Source organism: Heloderma suspectum, chromosome 1 (assembly GCF_057233095.1).
Source record: "Heloderma suspectum isolate Gila_16-S chromosome 1, 16-S_ref, whole genome shotgun sequence".
Classification (NCBI taxonomy): Eukaryota; Metazoa; Chordata; class Lepidosauria; order Squamata; family Helodermatidae; genus Heloderma; species Heloderma suspectum.
In genome coordinates, this window is record NC_139458.1 from 296,326,106 (window position 1) to 296,351,097 (window position 24,992).

The following is a 24,992-nucleotide window of genomic DNA, read 5'->3' on the forward strand; positions in this document are numbered from 1 at the left end:
CCATCTTGTTCAGCATTGTTTCCAACAGTTTCTGGTCAAAATGCCTCTGAGAAACTTACAAACATGGAAGCAATAATTGTCCCTCATTGCCTGCTCCAGCATATGGTTTTCGGAGGTATACTGCCTCTGAACATGGTGGTTCAAGCCATTTAACTATCACTGCTGACAGGAGGGCCTTCCATTGGCAGAGCTGGAGGAAGGAAGGAAGGAAGGAAGGAAGGAAGGAAGGAAGGAAGGACAGACAGAAGGAAGGAAGGAAGGAAGGAAGGAAGGAGAAGCTCTCGATGGGTGGGGACAATGGAAGGTGTGGTGGGAGTGACTTGACAGGGCGAGTGGGACTTTAGCGCTCTCACTTTTGGGAGACACCATTGATGCTTTTGAATATGAAGAGGCTCCATTTAACTAATATGGCTAACAATGACTGATGGTTGTATTCTCTATGAATTCTTCTAATATGCACTCACTCTCCATGGTTTCTTTTCCTAATCCACACAATGTATTAATTTAGAAAAATATGAATTAAACAGCAGGGTAAATTAACTTTAAGTACCTTTTTTCCTGGCATGGCAGGGATCCCTTCACGGCCATTCACTCCAGGTAAGCCCTTGAGGAAGAAATAGCATGTTATATAACACATTGGAATTATGCAAATCACGCTGGTTCCATAATGCCTTTTCCCTAGTCTTGCAAGAGAACTGAACATGATAGCAATACAAATTACAAATGCCACTACTACTAATAATAATTGAACTATACATACACTTTCTCCTTTAGGGCCAGGAAGGCCAGAAATTCCTCTGACACCTTGAGGACCCTAATAAAATAATAGAGAAAGAAATGAAGTGTGCCAGACTTATTAATGGATGCACATCTGTTAAAAGCAAGGAAAATACCTCCTCCCAATTAACTTAAGCCAGGATATCAGCATTAAACTAAGTTTTTCCCATTTGATTTCAGTATGCTTTTTTCTGCAATATCCAGTACAGATTAAAATTTCAGGGGTGGGCAACTTGTGGCCCTTTCAGATGTTCTAGCCTACAGCGCCCATCATGCCTCACCACTGGCTATGCTGGCTAGGGCTAATGGGAGTTGTAGGCCAAAATATCTGGAGGGCCACAAGTTGCCCACCCCTGCATTAGGTGATGTAAGTTGCAATCCTCTGCACAATTACTTGGAAGTAAGCCCCACTGAATGTAGAAGGATTTGCTTCCAAGTAAACATGCACAGGATTGGGCTGGTAGGCTTGTGACATTAATGGTACTTAATTACTTGGTCAGTTATTAAAAAATAAAAACATACTCTTTCCCCTTTGGGACCTGCCTCTCCCAGTGAACCTTGTTGTCCTTGATCACCCTGCAAAGAAATATATACAGTAATCAGCAAAACTCAAATGAAAGTCCTTGTAACAATTAAATACAGTTACATGAGTGATTACTAAAGGTAAGGGAAATTCTCAAAGACTTAACTGCAATTGCATATTGTCACATAAGCCTCATAATAATGGGCCAAGACGGCAGTTTTGTAGATAATAGGGAATTAAATGGCTGGGATCCTAACATCACTCCCACTGGCAGGAGTACATCTTGAGCAGAATTCCAGTCACAGGATGCTTTCACCAGTGGAAGGTGGGAGGCAACTTTCACTGATTCTCCCTTCCTCCAGAGCCTTTAGGCCCCCTGACAATTTGCTCCAGAGGGTTTGGGGACCCTCTGGAACAGTTTGGGGAAGCTGCAGGGGGAGAGGAGAATTGGCAAAAATTGCCTCCCCACCCTTCCGCTGGTGGGATCCTCTGCTGGATCTCAGTCCCATCTGTGGACAGAAGGAGCCCTTCCATTTGTAGAAGGATCCCAAGCCCTTGTGTGTTACCATCCCCCACTCTTCGAGATTAGGGAAGCCTGAAGAAAAGTCAGTCCTCGGCCTACTGTAAATCGAAAAGTTTAGAAATGCATACAGGGAAGCAAGTTTAAGCCCTCTCCAGGGATGCTCCCCTGCCACCAAACCTCTTTTCCTTTTGGCAACAAGCAAAAACATGTTTATTTGTCCAAGTATTTCAGCAAACCTGAACAACTGTTTTTATAACTGTTTTTAGTTTCATGGTATAGCTCTCTGCACAATTTTGCTGATTCTATGACTGCAGTTTCTGTGCTTTTATCTTTGCTTTGTCTGCTGTCTTACTGTAATTTTATTATCAATTGTGTGCTATCCTAGGAATTTAATATAGAAAGGCAGCCTAGAAATTATCCAAACAAACGAACATGGCTCCAAAGTCCTATGCTTCCTTAGCGATATGTGAGATGCTCCAGGGATTTTAGTGCAGCTTCAGTAAGCATGGCCCGGGTCCAATGGGGCTTGTTATATAAAATGCAACTGAAACCACAAGCCTAGTCATGAAATGAAATGGTCATGTTTCACTATTACATGTGCTTTAGGGGGAACTTTATCTTAAAAGTACAGAATAATCACAACCACTTTATGCATATGTATTCATATAATGTATAAAATACTCTTTGTGAGAGCAACCACACCATGTAGGAATACACATTTTACTAAGGTTAATGATGCCAAAATTAAGACCAGTAGGGGACGTGAGACATGCTAATGTATGTACCCCTGTGTTTCTCTGTGAGATACTGATCTGAGAGTGTCCCCTGACTGGGAGGAGGTAAGCCCGGAGTAGCAACATGCAGAGATACAACAGACACTACTCCTCTGAGGGTGGGAAATTCTGTGGCATCTCTACATCAAGAATAACTGAATGATCCCACTGTTGCAGAGACAGCACATTAGAGCTCAACAGAGGCTGCCCAGAAAAGGGAAAGCCAAAGTAAGCAATCATACAGGGATGCAACAGGAAGCCTCATTTGTGGGTGGGCAGTTCTTTGAGCTTCCAAAGGTCTATAGATTATTTATTTAATGTATTTTCTTATTACAGACTAACCGTTTTCCCACAGCACCTTAATGTGCCTGGGCACACAATCTTGCAATTACTGGGCTAGAGGCTTAAAAAAAAAAATCTAAGCTAAGATGGGGACTCTTAAAATGGGAGTTCCAAGACAGCTGGTCTTATTTATTTCACTGTGAATTCTATGGTGAGGTTAACAGCAGTCTAAGAGATCTGCTGACAGATGGATAAACTTACAGGTGCCCCAGGAAGACCTCGAGGACCAGGCTCTCCATCAAGACCCCGACCACCCTATATTAAAAAAAAAATATATATATATATATATATACGATTATTAGGAAGTACAATCTACAAATACACTACATATTTATTAACTGCCACTGAAGCCAATGGGGAAGACAGCAGCTTGGCCCCTGACAGCATTTGGCTCTGACACCCTAATCCTTTAACACTTTAGGAAGGGGGCCTCATCCAAAAGCCCATGGCTGGATGGCCTGGCCTGGCAGACCACGTTTGGCCCACAGATCAGAGGTTTCCCATCCTTGTTCTAAATATATTTCATTGTAAGCCACTGCCATCTTTAATTCCCTATGCCCCATACTTAACACATAAGTATGCTATTCTACAGCCAATTGAAGTAAAACATACTATCCTTTGTGGAACTGTTGCAATGTTTTACAGAAGAGTCAATTACAAGCAAAAAGAAACACCAATGCTATCAGAGAAAATGTAAAGTAATCAAGAAGCTGTACTGTGGAGAAAGTCTATATGCATTTAAACTGATGGGGCAACATGAGTGAATGGTAAGCATAATGGTAAACAGCAATTCTGATGAGTCAAGAAAATAGGTTTCCTGACTATAATAACAGAGTTTCATTCTTGATCAATAAAAGATTCAGAGAGTTCAAAATGAGCCTGGTGAATAACAGCTTTGCAAATCAGAAGGGTAACTTTGACTTTAGTTCTGACAATAGAGAAGAAGACTCATGGCATTAAAAAGGGTTAACATCAATAAAGTAAGGGGAACATCAAAAAGTAGCTTGCTCATGGCATTATACATCCTTGGTGTTTAGAAACCTGTAGTGCAGAATTGGAGATCCCTTATCTGTTGGATAATTTGGAACACATTATGATTCAATGCTTAGAAATTATCCAGAATACAGGCCCACCACAATTATATATCTACCTATACAGTAGAGCTGAAAAAGGCATAATAAATAATAACCATAGTAGTAGTATATTTTATTGATTTTTCTGCTCAGCGAAACAGCCAAACCTATCAATGTGTGAAAAGAGCCCACCGATCAATAAAGGAGGTGAAACACTCAGGAAGCAGGTAATTCCGCCCCCACCCCCCAGGCTTTACTATTTTTTAATCACAATATAAGGTTCCATTCCTATGCATGTTTAGAAAGAAAAAAGTCCTCCAACTCCCAGCATTCCCCATGACTGGCTGGAGAATGCTGGGAGTTGGAGGAATTTTTTCCATCTAAACATGCAAAGGATCATGCCCTAAGTCTTTGAACTTCTTCTACCGAGACTGGTAGCCATTCTAGATTTCATTCTAAAAAATCTCATTTCTGGATCACTGCTAATCTGTTGAATCCAATCATTAAATTGTTCTCTACAATGTATTTCCCCACTGTCCATTGTTATATAAGAGTCCAAAATAAAGGACAATCTGGCCTCTATTTTTGCCACTGATCACACCCCAATATTTCCTCAGATCTTTTTGAGTCAAAGCCACAGTCGGATCGCTCCACTCTTCTCTAAAATACTGGGTTTTCCTATGGATATCATGTGTTTATATGTTCTATGCGAATCTCAGAAGGACTGAGGTATCTCAGGTACACTGCTTTTCCTATGTAGTCTGATCATTCTCCCTAGTGCATTCTTTAGTTGTTAGTGCTCTTTATCATACCAGCCAAAGTCTGATTGAAAATAAATTTCTTGGGGTTTGCGCGACACCATGCAAAGTGGGCTGTTGATAGATAACAAAAAAGGCTTTATTGTAGCCAGTTCTGAAACTGACAAATGAACAAATAAGGATACAGCATAGGTCCTATGTAAACCATCAAGCTTGTGGTACAGATTTCTATCAATACTTACTGCAGTGGATCAACAGATTCATTTACATACACTAGGAAACAAGGGTGTCTCCTCGTTGTGTGATTGTAATGTGCTGTGAACACAACATAGTTTTTATATGCAAGGTCATGATCATTCTATTATTTATATGTAACGTGATCCAGCCAAAGTTAAGCACTTTTTAAGTTCTATTGATTATTTGGGAGACTTAAGTACAGTCAGGGCCAGAAATATTGGAACAAGGACAACTGTTTTGGCAGTTGGCCTCTGTATACCACCACATTGAAGTTGAAAGGAAACACACTCAGATAGGATCGAAGCCAGGACTTTCAGCTGTAATTCAAGGGGTTTGACAAAAGTGCGGAACTAACCATTCAGGAAGTACAGCCAGTGGCACACACACACCCCTCGTTGATGGCTCATAAGTAATGGAACAGACCAACATCATTTCAAACTTAAGGATCGCCTTTAATACCTGGATGAACATCCTTTGCACTCAATGACTGCCTGAAGTCTGGAACCCATGAACATGAGCAAATGCTGAGTTTCCTCCCTCGAGATGTTTTGCCAGGCCTTTACTGCAGCTGCCTTCAGCTGCTGTTTGTTTGTGGGTCTTTCTGCCTTCAGTCTTGTCTTCAGTAAGTGAAAAGCATACTCTATTGGGTTGAGAACAGGTGACTGTCTTGGCCATTGAAGAACATCTCACTTCTTTGCTTTCAGAAACTCTGGGGTAGCTTTTGCTGTATGTTTTGGGTCATTATCCATCTGCAATATGAAATGGCGTCCTATTGGTTTGGTAGCATTTGGCTGAATCTGAGCAGAAAATGTAGCCCTATACACTTCAGAATTCATCCTGCTGCTTTTATCAGCAGTCAAGTCATCAATAACCACCAGTGACCCGGTTCCACTGGCAGCCATACATGCCCATGCCATAACACTGCCTCCACCATGTTTGACAGATGATGTGGATCATGAGCTGTTCCTTTCCTTCTCCATACTGTTCTCTTCCCATCATTCTGGTACAAGTTCATCTTGGTTTCATCAGTCCAAAGAATCTTATTTCAGAACTGGGCAGGCTTTTTTAGGTGTTTGCTGGCAAAGGCTAATTTGGCCTTTCTGTTCTTGAGCGTTACCAGTGGGTTGCACCTTGTTGTGAAGCCTCTGTATTTACATTCATAAAGCCGTCTCTTGACTGTAGATGTTGACAATGACATGCCTATCTCTGCAAGAGCGTTCTTGACCTGGCTAGATGTTGTGAAAGGGTTCCTCTTCACCATGAGCAGAATTCTGCGGTCATCCACTTTAGTTGTCTTCTGTGGTCTGCCAGGCCTTTTGCTGTTGCCGAGCTTGCCAGTTAATTCCTTCTTTTTCAGGATATTCCAAACTGTTGTGTTGGCCACTCCCAATGTTTTTGCTATCTCTCTGATGGGTTTATTTTGTTTCCTCAGCCTAATGATGGCCTCCTTCACTCACATGGACACCTCTTTGGACCTCATGTTGGGAGTTCCAGTGAACAGCTACCAAATGCAAATGTAACACTCAGAACCACCTCCAGGCCTTTTATCTGCTTGATTGGTCATGGGGTACCCAGGAAACAGGCCACACCTGGTCATGAAGCTGCTTGTCAGCTATTCGTTCCATTACTTATGAGCCACCAACCATGGGTGTGTGTGTATGCCGCTGGCTGTCCTTCCTGAAGGGTTAGTGCCCCACTTTTGTCAAACCCCTTGAATTACAGCTGAAAGTCCTGACTTCGCTCCCATCTGGGTGTGTTTCCTTTCAACTTCAATGATGTGGTGTACAGAGGCCAACTGCCAAAACAGTTATCCTTGTTCCAATATTTCTGGCCCTGACTGTATATGTTTATATGTTTTAACCCATCCTACTGATATAAATGGCACTTAAACGTGCTTTAACTTTGGCTGGATCATGCCCACAGAGATTTCTTCACAGATGAAACATAAGCAAGTCAAGAATGGGGAAGGTCCTCTTCCCATCCAATCAATTTCAACCTCTAATTTGCTCTTTGCTCTCTGTGTGACCTACTGACTTCTCTCACATGTCTCTTTTGTCTGCCTATTACTGTTTTTGGACATTTCTATTTTGAATTAACTTCAAAGTCTGATAGGCTTAATTCATTTCAGTCTCTAATTTGCTCTTTGAACAAATTAGAGACTGAAATGAATTAAGCCTATCAGACTTTGAAGTTAATTCAAAATAGAAATGTCCAAAAACAGTAATAGGCAGACAAAAGAGACATGTAAGAGAAGTCAGTAGGTCACACATAAAATATAGCATTTGTATCATCAAGATGAAGTTGGTCTCTGCATCTAGAAATGTGGCTCAGAAGACCTGTACTCTCCCTATATGCTACAAAACATAAACACAGAGAGATCCATGTGCTCAAGAGAGTGGGTAAGTTGAAGAGGCACTCCTCATATGAACATTCAGTTGTTCTGCTTTCCGTTCATAAAGATGTAGTTTGGATCATTATTATATATTTATTTTAAAAAACCAAGTGTCATATAAATTTTCCCCAATCTGGTGCCCTCCAGATGTTTTGGACTTCAGTTCCCATCAGCCTCAGCCAGCATGGCCAATGGTGAGGAATGCTGGGAGTTGTAGTCCAAAACATCTGGAGGGCACAAGGTTGTGGAAGGCTGAGTCAGAGGCATACATACATGTAGCTGGAAAGGAAACATGTAAGTAAAGAGGCACTGCATGTGGGATTCCTGGCCAAATCCAACTGCCAGAGATGCACGTGATACCTCAGTCAGGTATCGGCACTAGAACTAAGCAGCTGTCCAAGCCAGTGGGGAGCAGGGAGCTAGATTATCGCCCCATGGCTCCCCACTGTGGAGAGAAATATGGATGTACATCTCACAAGTGAGCTAAATCACTAGAGAAATGAAGAGATATCATGTAAGTAAGACAAGACTAACGAAACCGTCAATTACGTACTGTTCCAGAGATATCAGTTCTTCCATGAAATAAGCCACCTCATAACCAAACATCACAAAATGTTTTAAAATGATAAACGAACCATTGCTATTACTTACTTTATCACCTTTGGGTCCCATTATGCCGATTATACCTCTTAACCCTTGAGGTCCCTAAAAGGCAAATTTTATTGTAAGCATGTAGTTTATTCACTGATTTACACACACACACACACACACACACACACACGGTTTAGTGCTTTAGGAAGAAGCCCTGTGGTTGCACACTCCCTCATCCCACTCCATCCAGTCTTCAGACTCGCTGTTCTTACCATGAATACCATCCTTGACCCTTTTCAGCCCCTCTTCCTGGGGTGAGAACAGGGCAAAATATATGAGAATCCTATTGGTCCACTTAGTGGTCTCCATGCTGGCTCCTAAATCCCCAACTCTCCTCCTACTGTAAAGATATATCTTTGAAAGGGTTTTTCAAAAGACGGGGTCAAGGTCTAAAATCACCAGCAACGAGGCTAGACTGTTGCTTGTCTTGCCAAAAATTGTAAAAATATGCAGCAGGAAAATCTAGCTAAAGTTAGCTTTGAACAGAAACTAACAGGACTTAACTTGGTTTCATTTGTGACTAATGGGACTTAACACAAATGCTGTCTAACATTGTTTTCAGTGGGATGATACTCACGATCAGCTATAGCTGGATCAGGGCCTTTCTGAGATGGGTGGATGTAGGTATGACTTTATTTCTGACAAATGTATATATTCACTAGATGTAATAAATGGAAAGCAACTAAAAAGTTAATTAAAAGGAAATACTTTACTGGAGGGCCTTGAGTTCCAATGTCACCTAGTCCTCCTTGTTCCCCTTCTTCTCCCTAAATAAGCATAAAGCACAATACATTAGTTCATAAAACACTCTAAGCCTGTAAGCGTTAACAGGCATTATTTACTGGTGTATAGCTATGTATCACCCTGTGTATATTTGTCACACATTATGGTATACATGCAGTATACATGAAGTTCCCTCTTACAAAACTGATGTCCATACAGGAACTGTCATTTTTAAAAATGTTTTTATTGAATTTCTGTGTGTAATACAGTATTAACAACAACAAGAAGTACACTAAACAATACAAACACAAACAATGTTCTCTCTTTGTTCAATTTTGTCTGTGTAGTTCTTGTTTTAAATACAATTGTCAATATTTTCTGTCCATATCAAACTTACTTTATAAGATCTCTCCAGAATGATTTGCAGGGTACCAGGGGTTTGTGGTCAATTACCCAATTGTTTACAAAAGTGATCAATGGAAACCACATATCTGTAAAGTGGATGTCCCTCCTAATACTCAGCTGTGATGGGTTAATATCAAAGAGAATGCAATTTTCCAGTTCTTTGAGATCCAAGCCTTGTATTGAGAAGCTAGGGTTCATTTTCCCATGCTGCATAACTTCCAATCGGACAGTTATTAGCATAAATAAAATTAGTCTTCTGTGTGGTAGGAACCCTTGCACATCGTCAGGTATGGAGAGAAATGTGAGCAGCGGGTCAGAGGTTACCACACATGAGACTATGGGGATTTCTACACCAGCCTAAAATCCTGCATTTAAAACGGGGCTTTCCACTTCCATTTTAAATGCAGGATCACAACTGATTCCCTTTACACGCGCTTCTTTCTCTGTAGATGGCCATTCCCATAGTGTTATGTTTCTGTGAAGAGGCATTACACATGCTCCAGGTTCAGCGATACTTGCTCCTGGGTTCCTGCCCCTTTCCCTCCCCTTGCATATTACTGGTGGATGGGGACTGACACATGGACAGCTCCCCCCCCAATGTCCCTGGGCCCCACCTCCCTCTTCCATGCTTTTGGCCAGTCCCTGCCACTCAGCCCCTCTGCTGCTCCTCCGCTCTGCCCCCCCCCCGCCCCGCTGCCGCTCTGCTGCTCTGCTTTGAACAGGCAGGCTGAAAATGTCGAGGAGCCAAAATGGCGCAGGAGCGGGAAGGCTGAACGCCCATCAGACCTTCGTCACCACCGTTGACATCATGACCACGCCCCCAACAACCACACTCAGCAATTCATTCACGCTAGGGGAGAAATACACAGGGAGGACATGGTGCTCCATTTGTGCATTTCTGGAAAAATACCCCATTTTTTCTGTTTGAGGAAAATACAGGAGAGATGGGAGGAAATAGTGGAATAATGACTGGACAATGACGACGTCATGTAAGGGACCCGCACAATTCAGTGAGTGAGCTAGGGCTGTACGGATTACTTATGCCGTTTCGCTGGGGCCGTCTGCTGGCGGGAGGGGGGGTGATCCATCTGCTGGGCTGCAGCCACCATTTGCGTCCCTGCGGTAGCTGTGATAGGCTACGTATATATTTACGTAGCCTATCACGGCTACCGCAGGGATGCAAATGGCATCCCTGCGTTAGCTGTGATAGGCTACATGAATACTTACATAGCCTATCACGGCTAAAGTAGAATGGAAATGGTGGCCACAGACCGGGGCAGCCATTCGCGGGGCAGTGGATGGCCGACAAAGGTAGGCTCCGTCCCAGGGGGATTCTGCAGGGTGGCGGGGGGGATTGCTCCATTCCGCCATGGACTCTGGGGGGGCAGATTCTAAAGAATCCGGCCTCACTGGAGTCCGTGGCTGAATTCTCTAACATCCCTAGAGTGAGCAACCATGAATACACAATAAACTTGAGGTGTAGAGATCCTCATAGTCTAATATTATTCCAAAGACCCTTGTCCAAAAGGTTTGGACTTCAGCCACTACAAAAGTAAACATTGTTCTTCCATCAACCTCTGCCCTTTTAAGTTATTTTAACCTAATAACATTCCGTTTCCTCTTACCTTATGGCCTTGTTTTCCTGGTTCACCAGACTCTCCTTTTACTCCCTTGTGACCCTAAAATATAAGAGCAAATCCCAGAGCATAAGTATTTTAAGTGCACACTCTCCTGATGCCAAGGTTGCCAACTGACTAATTTTGTCTGGTCTAGCCACCTTGGTACCTGCCCAATTAGAGGATTTAAATAGACATCTTCATTTTACATTTTGGTGCATATCAGGCAAGGGACAAATGCTGTGACAACATGCTTATAGCTCTGAGGATGCTATGAAGAACACATACAAACAACTTTTGAGTTATAGGGTTGTACCCAGTGTCAGTCCTACTTAGAATAGACTCATTGAAATGAATCAGACTTAAATTAGATTAACATTGGATACTACCAGTGTCAGATTTTTGAGGGCCCTTGGGCAAGACACCCTCAATGGGCCCCTTCCCTCAGTGAGTCTACTTTCTCACTGCCATTGCCACTAACTGCTATCACTCCTCATCCTTTTTCTCATCATTGCTACCACTTGCTTGCTTGACAGGCAGAGAGCCAGTGAGCAAGTAGGAAGGGGCACCTACCACTCCTTCATCTCATCATCTCTGTTGTCTGGGCCAGACCCAGAGGGAGGTGAACAAGCAGATTCCAATGGTGAAGAGGAGGAGCAAGTGCTTCTGTCACTGGGCCCCTGCTGGGGTGTAATCCTCAGCAAGTGCCTGACAGTTCCTTGACACTGGCCCTGGATATATCCCATAATTCTTTGTCCAAAGCTTTTGTCTGTTCTAACTGGGCAAAGAACAATTCTTCTTGTTGTCCTTCCTTCCTTCCTTCCTTTCCACAGCACCATCAGTAAGCATGGCATTTTACAGACTAGACGAGGACAAGTCCCTGTGCCAAAGAACTTACAATCTAAAATTTGTCACAGGAAGGGGAGAAAAGGGAATGCAGTGGTGAACAAGGAAGGAATATCCCATTGTTTCAATTCCACATATAAGCTCCTACAGAGCAACATGCATGTATTTGAGTCCCTTTCTGCTTGTTTTGGAATCATGTGGAAGGGAGCAACTAACTCTCTTCTACTAGTGGCCAGTATAGACAGAGAGGGAAGGAGGAGTTTCTAGGACTGGCTTAGATGATCACATGCTTTGCTCTGCACTGGGGAGCATGAATTGCTACACATTGACCCATTGCCTTCTTGGGTTACAGCACATACTTAGACTTAGTTACAGGCTTCATTACAGAACTACAAGGAACAAGAGAGCCTACCTAACAGCAGCAAGAACCTATTTCTCAAGCTTCTTGAACATTTAGCAGCCAACGTGGCAGTTGTTCTGCAGCTTCCCAATACTAATTTAGATGAAATGCCTGGAGTCTCTTTATGAACAGATGTAGCAAAACACACCTTGGCAAAGCCATGTTTAAAAAAATGCCTTTGGACCTTTAAGCCACTTTCCTAACACTCTTACTTCTTGATTCACTAGTAGCCACTTCTTCAACCTGCTACCACAGAAGGAAGGGAAAATGGCACTTAAATAAAGAGAATCTTTTGGGGTTTCATAAGCTATAAGCCCCAAAAGATGGGTTCACAGAGACTTTCAGGCCATAGAGCTTCAATTGTGCTGTAAGACCTGGACAATATTTCAATATCTTTCCCACTATGCAAGAGGCCACCTCCGGGACTGATGTTATAACAATGTGGTAGATCACCAAGTTCCACTTCTGAGCTCCATTCTCATGCCATCTGATATCAAATCACACTTCCAACATATTAAAGCACACTGGTTCTCTTACCTTCATGCCCATTAACCCAGCATGCCCTGGTCGGCCGGATGAACACGCATTGGGACACTGAAAAAGAAGCCACCAGCAAAGTTAATAAGGCTAAGAACTTTTTTAAAAGGAAAGCTTTTGTCTTTGTCTCCAAAAGGGAAGGTAAATATCTTACCAGTGGATCTCCATCACGAAGCCCAATGGTTCCCTGAAGTAGATTAACAACCGTTTTAAAAAGGAGTTGGATGACAGTGAAATGAACACAATATGGAATCAACACAGTTCCCTGCAGTCCCCAATTTTCTATTTTCACCACTCTACATTCTTTCCCTTGCCCCAGGAAGCTATCAGTATTTTCTGCTAAAGATGGGGAAAGGAGTAAGACAGAAATACAGTCTGCTTGTACCTCATTTGGGTTGTTTCAGGGTAGCTTGTCATGACATCTGAACCCGGAACAGTTTTGTCAACATGGTTTGTTTTTCATAAATAAGCCACCTTGAGAGCCCATTGCTTGTTGTTTGGTTGTTCAGCGTGGCTTGGTGTGACATCTGAACCCTGCAGAATCACTCCATCGTGGGTTGTCAGGAACGGCTAGAGAGTCACCCAGCAAGAGTGGTGAAAACCCCTGCTGCTCCTTGCAATCTCACTAGTGCTGTCGCCATCCTCCCTCATCCCTTGCCAGTGCCCTCCACCCCATGTTCCTAAAATTCAAGAAGAAAGGAGACTGAAGAGTGTCCCAAATATGTTCTCAACCTCTCTCTCTCTTTCTATTTTTTGGTCTTGTGCAAGTGTACACATTTGAAAGTTACTGCTATGAAATTTGCATAAATTTCCCCCCTGCTTTACTGCTTTGCCATGAAGTTTGCATATCTTTACTGATCCCTATCACTGCTCTGCCTTGAAATTTGAGTATCTTTACCAATCCCCATCACTGCTCTGTAACCCATATGTATATCTGACAGCTAACAATGAAGACAAGTGGAGGGAAGCAACAACCATGAAAGGGTGGGGGGAGCCGAAAGTGGCTGGTGGCTGCAGGAGAAGGAGCTTTTTGGGTGTGTGTAATTACTTGGTAGTAGTGAAACAGCCTTTAAAAAAAAAGGTGTTCACTATCAAGGCAAGCACCAAAGTGGAGGGCGAAATTGACAATGACATTGACAAGAGGGGGATATCGGTATGCTGGGCTAAGTAGCACAAGACCCTGAATTATTATTTTTTAGAGTTTGCAAATGCATTACCACATTCATAAGGGCTCAGAACATTATATGTATTTGGTGATCGGATGCGGAGCAGAGGGGACTTTCTCCCATGAGCCAACGACCCCAGTGGACCAACTGCAGAAAGGGTGCTGAAGTAAGGAACAAGGGAATGAGAATTTCTACTGCAAAGGCACCTGGGATATGTGCCAGAAGCAGGCAAGAAGACTAAGGGAGAAACAACCCATGGAAAGCAGCAGTGCACCGGATTGTCAGGAATAACATGGGTTATTGAGTGAACAACAAACCTACGGTGGCTTATCTTCAGGGTGGCTTAGCATGACATATGAACTCACCCATTGTCAATCAGTGGCTCAGTTCTTCTTTATCTTCTTTTTTATCTTTCTTCTTTATCTATCTTTCTTATCTTCTTCACTCTCCTTCCTTCTCTCTCTCATGTACATATATATATATGCACTCATACACATATGATGACTTATTCATATGCAATAATGTTTGTGTCAAATGCACACTATTAAAATGAGGGCAGATCCTCGTGGGTGTTTCTTTCCCACACTGAAGTGATGCTCTGCGGGGATGCACTCAGAATGTAATCTCGTAAAAGAGTTCAGCCTATTTCTTTTTTATCCTTGCCATGAATATGGCTAAGCATGAGATCAACTTTTCTTAATAGGATGGGATTCACGTGGATTACATATCCTACTGAGATTACAAGCAGACTTGCAAATCCACCCCAAGTAATCTTTACAGAGGGCGCAGTATATCCTCAACATTGTTGGAGAACTAATCAGCACTTGGTGTGGGGTAGAGTGGATGCTGAGGGAGTTGGAACTTTTCCTCAAGTGAAATAAGGATGCAACTCAGGAATTCCTTGAAATGGCTCACACAAGTCTGACCTCTATTCTCTGTTCATCCTGGGCATCTGCCATACCAGAAACAGTGCAAGATTCCTGCTGCTTCCAGCATAAATGACACCCAAAGTGAAAACTGGCACTGTGTACAGGTGCTGTTGTTGCTGTTACTGCCATTGTTACTGTTGCTGGTTTTACTGTTGGCTTTTACTGTTGTTTTTATAGGTATTTTACTGTCTTTATGTTTTTATAGTTTTTAATATTTAACTGTTTTCATGTATTTTGTTGCCTTGGGAGGGCTTCTGCCCTGAAAGAGGCCAAGAAATATTTTAAATAAATAAATAATAAATAAATTTATTATTCACAAGGCTTGAAAATTCAGTACAGTATCAGGTCAACTGGTACCACCTGAGGAAATGCCACAGCAAAATAAATTTAAAACACTGCACAAACTAACATTACTCCTAAACCACAGAAACAGCCCTTCACACATAAAGGCAGTTTGAAAGAGTTGGGAGAATAGAACAATAAATAAATTATTCTAATAAATTAATCTTGCAATTACTTAATTAATTAATTAATTAATCTTGCAAGCTTACCCTGGGGCCTGGAGGTCCTGGTACTCCCGGAGGGCCTCTCTTCCCAGGGTCACCCTAAATAGTTTAGAGTCATTACTATCGCATATCAAAGAGCTATAAGACATGTTGTATGTTCAGGCCTCTTATAAGCAAGGCTGAAGCAACCACAGAGAAGACCAACAACACTGTAGTTAAGTTCAAAGTTCAAGAAAATTCTGGTTGCACATAATATGAAAAAGCTGTAAATGATAAGAGAAGAGAGGTGACAGTAATCCTTATCTCTTGTTTCTTTTATCTCTTTCATTAAAAAACCACCCTAAAATGCAGAACTTCATTATTAAAGGGCTTAGAAGTGATAACAGCTATTAAAGGAAAAAAATAACATAAACATAGGCAGATTTATGTATGGGGTATTAGAAATCTCTCATAAAACCCGTTACACATACAGCCACTCATTGTGATGATCACTTACAATGCAGCCATATAATTAGATCCCTACGTGGGAAATCCATTTGTGTGATCAGCTCCATCTATGACTTGGGAGAATTTTAACCACATAAATCCATTCTTTGTTTCATGGGAGAATTGTGCCGGCATGCTGAGATCCTTCTAAATCACATGGGGGAGCCACTCGCATAAGCAACTTACCACGTGGAGTTTACTCCACATGGTTGTGTTGCAAGCCATCATCCATGCAAGTGATTGGATTATGAAACAGTCATAATTTGACATGGTTCAAATGAGTCTTCACACAGGTCTTCTCCCTGCTATGGCAAGTTGTTGAAATAGAAGCATGGGAATAATTTCAAACAAATGTCTTCCCACATGAAATCTGAAGACGTACAGCCTCTGTGTGAGGAGTGCACCAACTCATGAGGGCTGACAACAGGGGTTGGCTTGGTTGAGAAACTGCTAAAGGATCAGGGGCTCAGAAGGGCCCATCTATTCCCCAATTCTGCCAACCCTACAGCGTGGACAAGTTTCCCTGGCAGGTGGCAATGCTTTTGCAGAACCCAAGGCAGTCCGCCTCAGCAGCTAACGCAAAGTGAAATCAAGTGCCGTCTCAGTCCCATTCAAAAGTGTTGCTGCCTAATGGGGTAGCCAGCCACTCACCTTCCTGACCAGTTTCCCTCCCAATCAGAAGTGCTGCTGCCTAATGGGGAATCCAGCCACTCATCTCCCCTGACAAAATTTCCTTGGCAGGTAGCGCTTCTAAATGGGAGCCAAGACGGGACTTGGCTCCACTCCCATTTAAAAAGGTGGTCATGTGGGGGCAGCCTGGTTAGTGAGTGACACAACATCAGGCAGAAAGATGGTGCGGGGAGTTTGGTGGTGGGGCACCAGGGGGCGATTGCCACTGAAGCCTGGCACCAGCCCTACGATTAATATACAATTCATCCCTAAGAGCTTCCATATACAGCTATAGTTCTACAGTATCATAACAACATTAAAACAAAAGAACATTGTGTAATAGCCAGCATTTTTGTATCCCAGAAAACCACTACAAATTTCACACCATTTATAAGGTACTCAACATTGATGGCTATATGAATTATGAAGAACTTAATATGAAATTATGTAGAAAGCATAAGAAATGAAAACATAAGAAGAACCCTGCTAAATCAAACCCAGGGTCACCTAATCCAGCAACCTGGTTCCCACAGTGGCCAACCAGAGGACTCTTGGGAGCCCACAAGCAGGACAGGAAGGCAATGCCATCCCCCACTGCTACTCCCTAGCAGCTGGGCTTCTGAGGCACACTGCCTCTGAGTGTAGAAGAGGTTCCATTGAGCCTTCCTGGCTAATACCTGTTGACCAACCTGTCCTCTATGAATTTTTATAATCCCTCTTAAAAGCCATTGAAGTTAATGGCCATTACCACATTTCATAGCAGCAAATTAATGCCTCGCACGAAAAATTTGCTTTGGTCTGTCCTGAATCTACAGCCAAACATTTTCACAGGATGATCCCTATTTCTAGTATTATGGGGAATGTGGCGGGGGGGGGGGGATGTTGTCTCTATCTGCTTTCTTCACCCCATGCAGAATAATGTCCATGAACTAGAGTGGCCTTTAATAAATCCATCTATTTCATCGTGTAGGGTGACACCTGCGGCTTGGATCCTAAGAGAAGCAGATGTACAGAAGAAAATGCATGGAAAGAAAATTTTCCACCCACTCATCTCGCTATAGCCACCTACACCTTCTACAATCTTCTCCAGAAGGTTGCAGGGCCCTTCTGAACAACATGGGATAGGGCATGGAGAGCCCTGGGGGAAGGGAGAATAACTGAAAACGGGGTAAAGTTTCACCTAATTCTAGGAGATTCTCCCCTCCCACAGTAGCCCTTCCATGCCCCATCCTATATTGTTCAGGAAGACCTTGCAACCTTCTGGAGAGGTAGGGGGCCCAGCCAGTTGCAGTGGGAGAAGGGCAGGGAAACTTTCCTTTCATAAACATCCTTCTATTCACTCATCTTAAGATCCAAGTCTTTCGGGAAAAAAGTACTGCAACATTATGTACAGCAGCCTATCACAGAGATCATCAACACAGCAAATGATTCTATACAACATAGCCACAGCTAGGATAACTTGCCATGAGGAAAGCATAATGGGCAGCACCAACATGATGATTTTAATTACTCTTATTTCTTGGTAAGTGTGCTTAGGATCAATATGACATTCATTCATACATTCATTCGTTCCATTTCTATACTGCCCAATAGCCAAAACTCTCTGGGCGGTTCACAGCATGAGTCAGCTACTGTTGAGGCACATCCATCCCAAACATCTAAAACAGCATGGACATTTAGCTAGCAAGCAAATATAATATAGACCAATGATTTATAGGAATGTGCAGTGAAGTACTCACAGATGGCCCAACTCTGCCCACTTCTCCAGGAAGTCCTGCTATACCAGGAGGACCCTGCATTAGAAAAGATATTATCTTATTTGGTGAAACTCTTTATAAGATAGGCTAGTTTGAGGGATAAAAAATTTTCTAAACAGAAGAGTTGGCCCAAGAACCTACTTGGCCTAAAGAGTTACACTTAAAAAAAAGTGATACAAATACATAGACCCATGACATGAAGATACAGCACATTAGGGGATTTAACCTTATCGGGCTGACACCCACTAGATGGAAGGCTCCAATATTGGAGGTTTACGAGCATCCTATGCCCTGCTGGGCTGCTGCCCACAGGGCTGGAGGAGTGATGGAGGTGACGTTCACCTCTCCATCCTCCTGTTTTAACTTTTTCCTATAGACGGGCATCTGAGCCTGTCTAGAGAAGACATGCTGTTGGGGGTGGGACTGGGTTGGAGAGGTCATAGGATTTTGCATATCCTGGCCTCTCCTCTCACCACCCACTGAAACGCCCCCTTTTTTACTTCTACAAGGCCATCTGAGGCTGCTTTCGTGACCTTGGAAAACAGGAGCTGCGGCTCTTTCCATGGCAGCAGGGAGGGATGGAGGGGGAGGGATAGATCTAGAAGTCCCCCTCCCGAAATCATAGCAGTGTCTACAGCTTCAGGAGGGGAATCTGAAAAATCCTATGGTCCCTGGGACCATAGAATTGCACTCTAAGTTGTTTCACTGATATACTTCAATCTATTGTACAATTAACTATTGATAGCTGATTAAATTCTACTTACAGGAGATCCAGGAATCCCTTTTCCCTGAAGGAAAAAAAAGTTTACTACATTTTTGTTTTTCTGTATATTTACACTTCATTGCTTGTCAACAACAGGAGCATGTAGAATCGAAAAACAAACAAACTTCAAGATGATTTTTTAAAAACCTGTAGTATAATGAAGAATTATTTTCAGCTCTTGGGGCATTTGAGATGGCTATTTCAAAAGTTTTAACCTCTTACCTTTGTAGTAGATTCTGCATGTTATGCAGCAATCATTATTTAGACTAGGTTTTATTAGCAGAACAACACAAGCAATTTTGTTTAGAGGTTAATCTAGCCTTTAAGGTACAACTTAGCATTTTGAAGTGCAAATTACAATGCAATTGCCACAATGTTCCTAGAAACATGAGTACGCACAAGTTTCTTCAAGGGGAGACACAATGAGGAGGAAGTTCACACTGGAGAGTTGTATGCAGTGGTGTAGTGGTAAATTTGGAAATGCAGGCGCTCACTGTGACAGTCTCCAAGGGCAGTTCAAAAATTTCAGGCAGCTGTGTTGATCCATATCAACAAACCAGTTCTAGGAGTTTTCATCTCCACCAGGAGCACATCTTTAGTAAAGCGAATAGGTCTTAATTGTCCATTCCAGACCAAGTCATCCCAAATACTTTGCATTCCAACATGGAACAATATATTGTTGCTTGGAAAATTCATTCCCCCCATAGCTACAGTGAGGATCATAGCTAAGCTCAGAGAGAACAGGGAATTCTGAGGGGGGTGGCAGATGACATCAGAGTCCCTGCTAATGAAAAAGTGCCTGGGTTGCATCCCTGCGGGCCCTGCCTCCACTACACCACTTGTTGTATGGTTTCAAGAAGATGGGTAAGGAAAACTATAAACTGCTCTGCTGATAGCAGGGAGGGAGGCCTGGGCAAGGGCCTTTGAGTGTCCCCCCACAGCGCCACCCTAGTGAGGGCCCCAAAAACGTACCAAGGGATCAGGGAGTCAGGGGAGGGAGATGCAGGCCATGGCAGCAATGGGCAGTGGCACTGAAAACCATGCAGCTTTAGCCATCCAGTACTCCCTCAGCCTGGCACTGTGAGGAGAAGTGCCAGGTGAGGCAGCTACAGCTGCCATCTTCATTACCCACAATGCCTCTGGGCTCTGCCCCTGACATCGAGGGCATTGGAGAATGTTATAATAGGTAGGAGTTATATCCAGCAAAAGGAATGCAAGGAGACTAGAAGGTGAACTCCAGTATGGAGGTCAAGAGGGAGGAGCCCAAGCAATCACTACAGATCTTGTTTTCTGTTGTATACGTAGTAGGAATGACTGCAAGGATCAGCAGGCCTGAAACGCAACTGTTCTTTATTCAGCACACACATAAGTGAAGAACTTGGCAGAAGCTCCACCCACGGTTGCTACTCCCAACTCTACAGAAGCTACCAAACAATAACTAACCCACAGTATCCCCACTAGGATACATAACATTGTCATTCCCAATAAAGCTTTAGTCACAGCATGTAGGCCTCTGTCTTTCATGGGCTAAGAAAGCACTATTAAAACAGGGAGCACAGAGGCACTGGTGGATAATAAAGATGGGAATAATGAAGTTGGTGGCTGCAGCCAACTGGCCCAGCTCACAGCAGCAGCCCATACATTAAAAAAAAATTTTTTTAAGGGAGGCTGGTGCTGGACACCATGATTCCCAGCATTTGCCCCACCATGCTGATACTGTGACTGGGTGGTGGCACTTAGGTGTGTGCATGTGCATAATGCACAAGAGCCTAATCTATTGCTCAAACTACTTTATACATGATTATCAACCACAACACCATCTCTCTTCTGCCAGAAATAAATACTGTTCCAATCTCACTTAAGGCCAAGCCAAAAACAGGCCCTGCTTAGCCATATTATGTTTATCATTTGCAGCTATGCAGTCCCATAAACACCAAAGAGAATAATAATGATACGCAATCTGATGAGATTTTGGATCATTTTGTCACCTGCATCCTAGCCAAGATTTAATTTTCAAGTAATTGTCCTAGCCACCATTGATTTTCTTTCCCAGTTCTGTGGACACAACAGAATCTACACAAGTACACACAAAAGTTTTATATGGAAGATAAAATGCACTCCCATTGTGACCCATTATAAGCTAAACAAGTAAAGGGGGCCAAGCTATCCTACATTAGGGAAGGGGGACGGGTTCCATGGCAAAAAAAATTCACCACTTTCCAAGCTGTGCTGGCTCACTCCAGCTGAGGGAGGAGTGGCACTTTTGTTGTCTTATCCCCCACCCCACGCAGATCTTTTTTACTTGTTAATCCCCCTCCCACTGAAACCAACAGGACAAAGATGTAAGTTTGAGGACCAATCTGGGGGCCCATGCGGGGAACAAAAAGGCATGGGATCCAGTAGATCCAAGGCCACCTCGGGTCTGCCCCCAGAAAGGACCATTTTGGGGTCTATCACTGGTGGAAACACTGCTGGTGGCACTCCTAGGCCTGTGGAGCTTTTCATGGGCAAATGCAGCACTCCCCACTGATGGAGCTGCACCCCCACTGCATCCTACTCCACCACAGCCAGTCTTCAGCAGGGGTTAGGGTTACTCTCTGCGTTTAACTTTTCTGTGCTAACAGCCGCCTTCCCAGCAGGCACTTGCATTGTCCTGCCCTGTAGATGGTATTCCTTTCTACTCTTTTTTGTTGGAGGTAAATAAAAGATTTTCCTAAGCTTTTGTTCCATTACCAGGCTGCACCTTTGAGCCCTGCAAGTTGCTACAGCGTGTTCCTTTCACTCCCAGCCCTGGATAAATCCATCACCAAAACAGCACACTGAGTGGCTTGCGCTGCCTTTTCCAGAGCAGCATCCTATGCAAGCAAAAAGGGACCACCTGGTTGTGCTCTGCTACATGGCAGTTCTGACATCCCTGTAACAGATTAATGCCATATAATGGGTATGTAGATTTGTGTCAACACAGCTCACTGGCTAGAGGGAGTCAACCCTAGTTTCATCACACCCATCTCCTGTTTTTTCCACCATGTTGCACTTTGTAACAGCTTTGCTCGAGGTCACTATGTGACAGTTTGCTAATGGCAATTGTTCCTATCATGATGATGATGATGTGTCATGTTGTCATCATGAGCCAGGTTGGCTTGAGCTACCTACACCATACAACGGGATGAGATGCTGTGCTTCAAGGGCCTTGGAGTTATATTTCATCTCCAATGTTTGTTTGTTGTTTTTTAATTCTGATACTCCAAGTAACACAGTTATGAAACTCAAGGTGACTTTCGCCTATTCAGTCTGCTTAAATTGCAGCTATTGCAAGTTATTCTGAGCAATCATTCACCACATGCTCTGCTAAATCACTCCACTGGGAAACCAGCATCTGCAAAAACCTTCTCATCAGCCATCTTAGCTTTGCCTTCTATCAAACTACAGCAATTTGCTTTCATTATGGATAACGAACATTGTAGGTAAGTACTACGGTTACTGCTCTAACTTTTATTTCCCAGCAACAGCATGCTTTCCTATTTATCCTCAGATTCACATATCCTTTCATTTAAACAAACGAAGGCCCAGAAGGAATGTTGCAATACCATCTGAAACACTTCTGAGGAAGGAAACTAAGGCTCTCCCACAGAATCTAGGTTATTTTCTGTCCTCCCATTTTCTTTTTTAAAAAATATTGTTTATTCTCTTGTAATATTTTCTTGTTGTAATATTTTCTGGTAAGCCACCTTGAAAGTGATGTTATGTAAATAATAGTAACAGTAACAATAACAATAATATGAGTAATAACAATAACAACAAAACAACAACAATACAGATAAGTCATACAAAGTCACAACATTTTGGACTCCACAGTGGTATCTGAGGGCCAAACAAATGTGATGTTCAATGCATTATCGCACATATTTTCTTATGTAAATAGCTGCTGTGGGGAACCCTGAGCAGGATTGGAACTGCATCAGATGGGGAGAGGGGGTTTAACCCTTCCACCTGCCACAATCCCAACAAAAATCACACACACATTGCTCCTTGCCCTGGGAAGAAGGATCCCATTGGTTCGAACAACGAACACACAGGAAGGCCCTTTCATTGACGGCTCTTCAGCTTCGTCAGCCTTTCTCCCACACATCTTTCAGAGGCAATTAAGATCTGCCTGTTTACGCAAGAATTCATGTTCTAGAAATACTTTAATGCATCTTATATATATATTTTAAACTGGTGCTTCTTGTACAATTAACTTGTTTTTGAAAATGTTATCCATCCCAATCTTTGTGACTAGGCTGGGCTATGAACTGAAAGGGAAGAAAAATAATGTGAAGGATAAGCTTTTTAACTCTCCAGCAAAATTCCCCTTAATGTCCAGCACCTAAAACTGGTAAGAAGCTATTATCAAGCCTTATTCACAGATTAATAATAATAATACTTTATCCTCACCACAACCCTGTGAAGTAGGTAAGGCTGAGAGATAGTGAAGGCCAAGACCTCCCAGAGAGCTTCATGGCTGTGTGGGGATTTGAACCTGAGTCTCCCCACTTGACAACTACTATACCACAAGTCACTCTCGCACTGGGCTTTCTCTTGCCACTATTCAAACTGTATACAGTTGTCATAAGGAATACAGAGGCAGAGATCACAAAAGCTCTGTATGTGAGTGGAAAGTGCTTCTGCACACAGGAGAAGGGATTGCCAATTTTCCTTTCAAGTGCAGCCCCCTTCATGCTGAGTTGAATCCTCCTCTGGAGGGTTTCCCTGACCTTCAGGAACAGGTTTTTGGTGAGCATCAGGGGTTACAGCAGGGAGGGGGCAGAAAAGCCCTACTTCATGTATTGATCTCCATGCGTGGCCCTTTGGATCCCTTTCAGAAGGTCTTCAATAACGTCAGTATAAGCCACCACTTTTTACTGTTAAAGAGACTTGTTTTTAAAGGCCAGTTCTTAATGTTGAGTTATAAAAGCTAAGAAGACTGTGAGAAATGAAATCTGCTCCCTACCGATTTCAAGACAGAAGTCCTATTTTTTGTGCTCTTCTGTTATTTCAGACTGACTGGAAACTCCCTCAGGGATTTGTGAAAGAACAGGGTTTTTCCCTGCCTTTTTTATTTTTTACAGTTCTAGCAAAAAGTAATTCATAGTATTGATTCTTAAATAAATGCCATATAAAAATCTATCACTTACAGGAAGTCCACGGCCTCCGGGTAGCCCAGGTTCACCCTGCAAAAAAAGAAAAATCTATTATTTTGAAGGATCAAAAAATGAGGCAGGGAACAAAAGTAACTTTTCTTGTTGGGGGTGAGGGGAGAACATAGGGTTAGATTTATGTCAGCATTCGTTTCTGTAATAATAAAACCCTGAATTAACAGCTAGCAAGTATTTTGGGTACTTATAATTGTGTAAAAGTGCCTCGAGGTTGAGAAATGGAAAGAGTGACACTGGGTGCCATTTTCTTTGCAGAAAAGTGGGATATAAAACTAACAAACAAACAAGAATAGCTAATAACGGGGTGGGGGGGTAGTCTTACCTTTTGTCCTTTTGGACCAGCTGGGCCTGGTGATCCATCAGGGCCTGTCAGTCCCTTTTGAAACAAGGAATAGACTTTTAGTGAAATAATAATTACTTTTTTGTTCACTGGAAGGAGGTGTTTATAAAATGTTCATAATGCTAAAAATATCAAATAAGATTATCAACCAAGCGTTACAGGAATAATAAATCAAAACAAGAACAAAAAATTATAAGGTCGAATCTTTCCTCCAATGGAGGAAAGAAATCAGAGGAACAGAACCTTTGGATCCAATCCTAAGAGGCATGAAAAAATGTTCCAGAAAAGCAATAAAATGCTAGCCAAATTCAAACTTGCCTGAAACTCTTAAGTGTCCAAGGTCTGGGTTTTATGGCCGCGTTCAGATGTCACTTTAAGCCATGGTGGATTAATAAGCTACTCAGAGTAGGTTATTTTTGAAACAGTCCACGATGCCCCACCACCCGATTGCGCTAATAAGCTACTGTGAGTAGCTTATTAAGCTACTGTGTGTAATCGGAGTCATCCCCCCACCCCCTATCCTGCTGCAACCCTCCCACCTGAGCACTGACAACATCACAGCAGCCTGTTTTAACCTTCCACAATATCCCAATGAGAGAGAAGAG

General features: G+C 42.7%; 1 protein-coding gene across 1 annotated transcript in view; it reads right to left on the reverse strand.

Annotated features, from left to right (window-relative positions):
• COL9A1 (collagen type IX alpha 1 chain) overlaps positions 1–24,992 on the reverse strand; it is a 116,733-nt gene that overhangs the window by 60,367 nt on the left and 31,374 nt on the right. Inside the window, exons 11-24 of the mRNA XM_084813598.1 lie at positions 24,370–24,423; positions 24,027–24,062; positions 18,854–18,877; positions 18,072–18,125; positions 15,223–15,276; positions 12,731–12,763; positions 12,577–12,633; positions 10,803–10,856; positions 8,763–8,816; positions 8,050–8,103; positions 3,140–3,193; positions 1,300–1,353; positions 761–814; positions 551–604 (exon numbers count right to left, since the gene is read on the reverse strand). Of these exons, the coding sequence (XP_084669724.1) occupies positions 551–604; positions 761–814; positions 1,300–1,353; positions 3,140–3,193; positions 8,050–8,103; positions 8,763–8,816; positions 10,803–10,856; positions 12,577–12,633; positions 12,731–12,763; positions 15,223–15,276; positions 18,072–18,125; positions 18,854–18,877; positions 24,027–24,062; positions 24,370–24,423 (690 nt within the window). The remainder of the gene's footprint in view (positions 1–550; positions 605–760; positions 815–1,299; positions 1,354–3,139; positions 3,194–8,049; positions 8,104–8,762; positions 8,817–10,802; positions 10,857–12,576; positions 12,634–12,730; positions 12,764–15,222; positions 15,277–18,071; positions 18,126–18,853; positions 18,878–24,026; positions 24,063–24,369; positions 24,424–24,992) is intronic.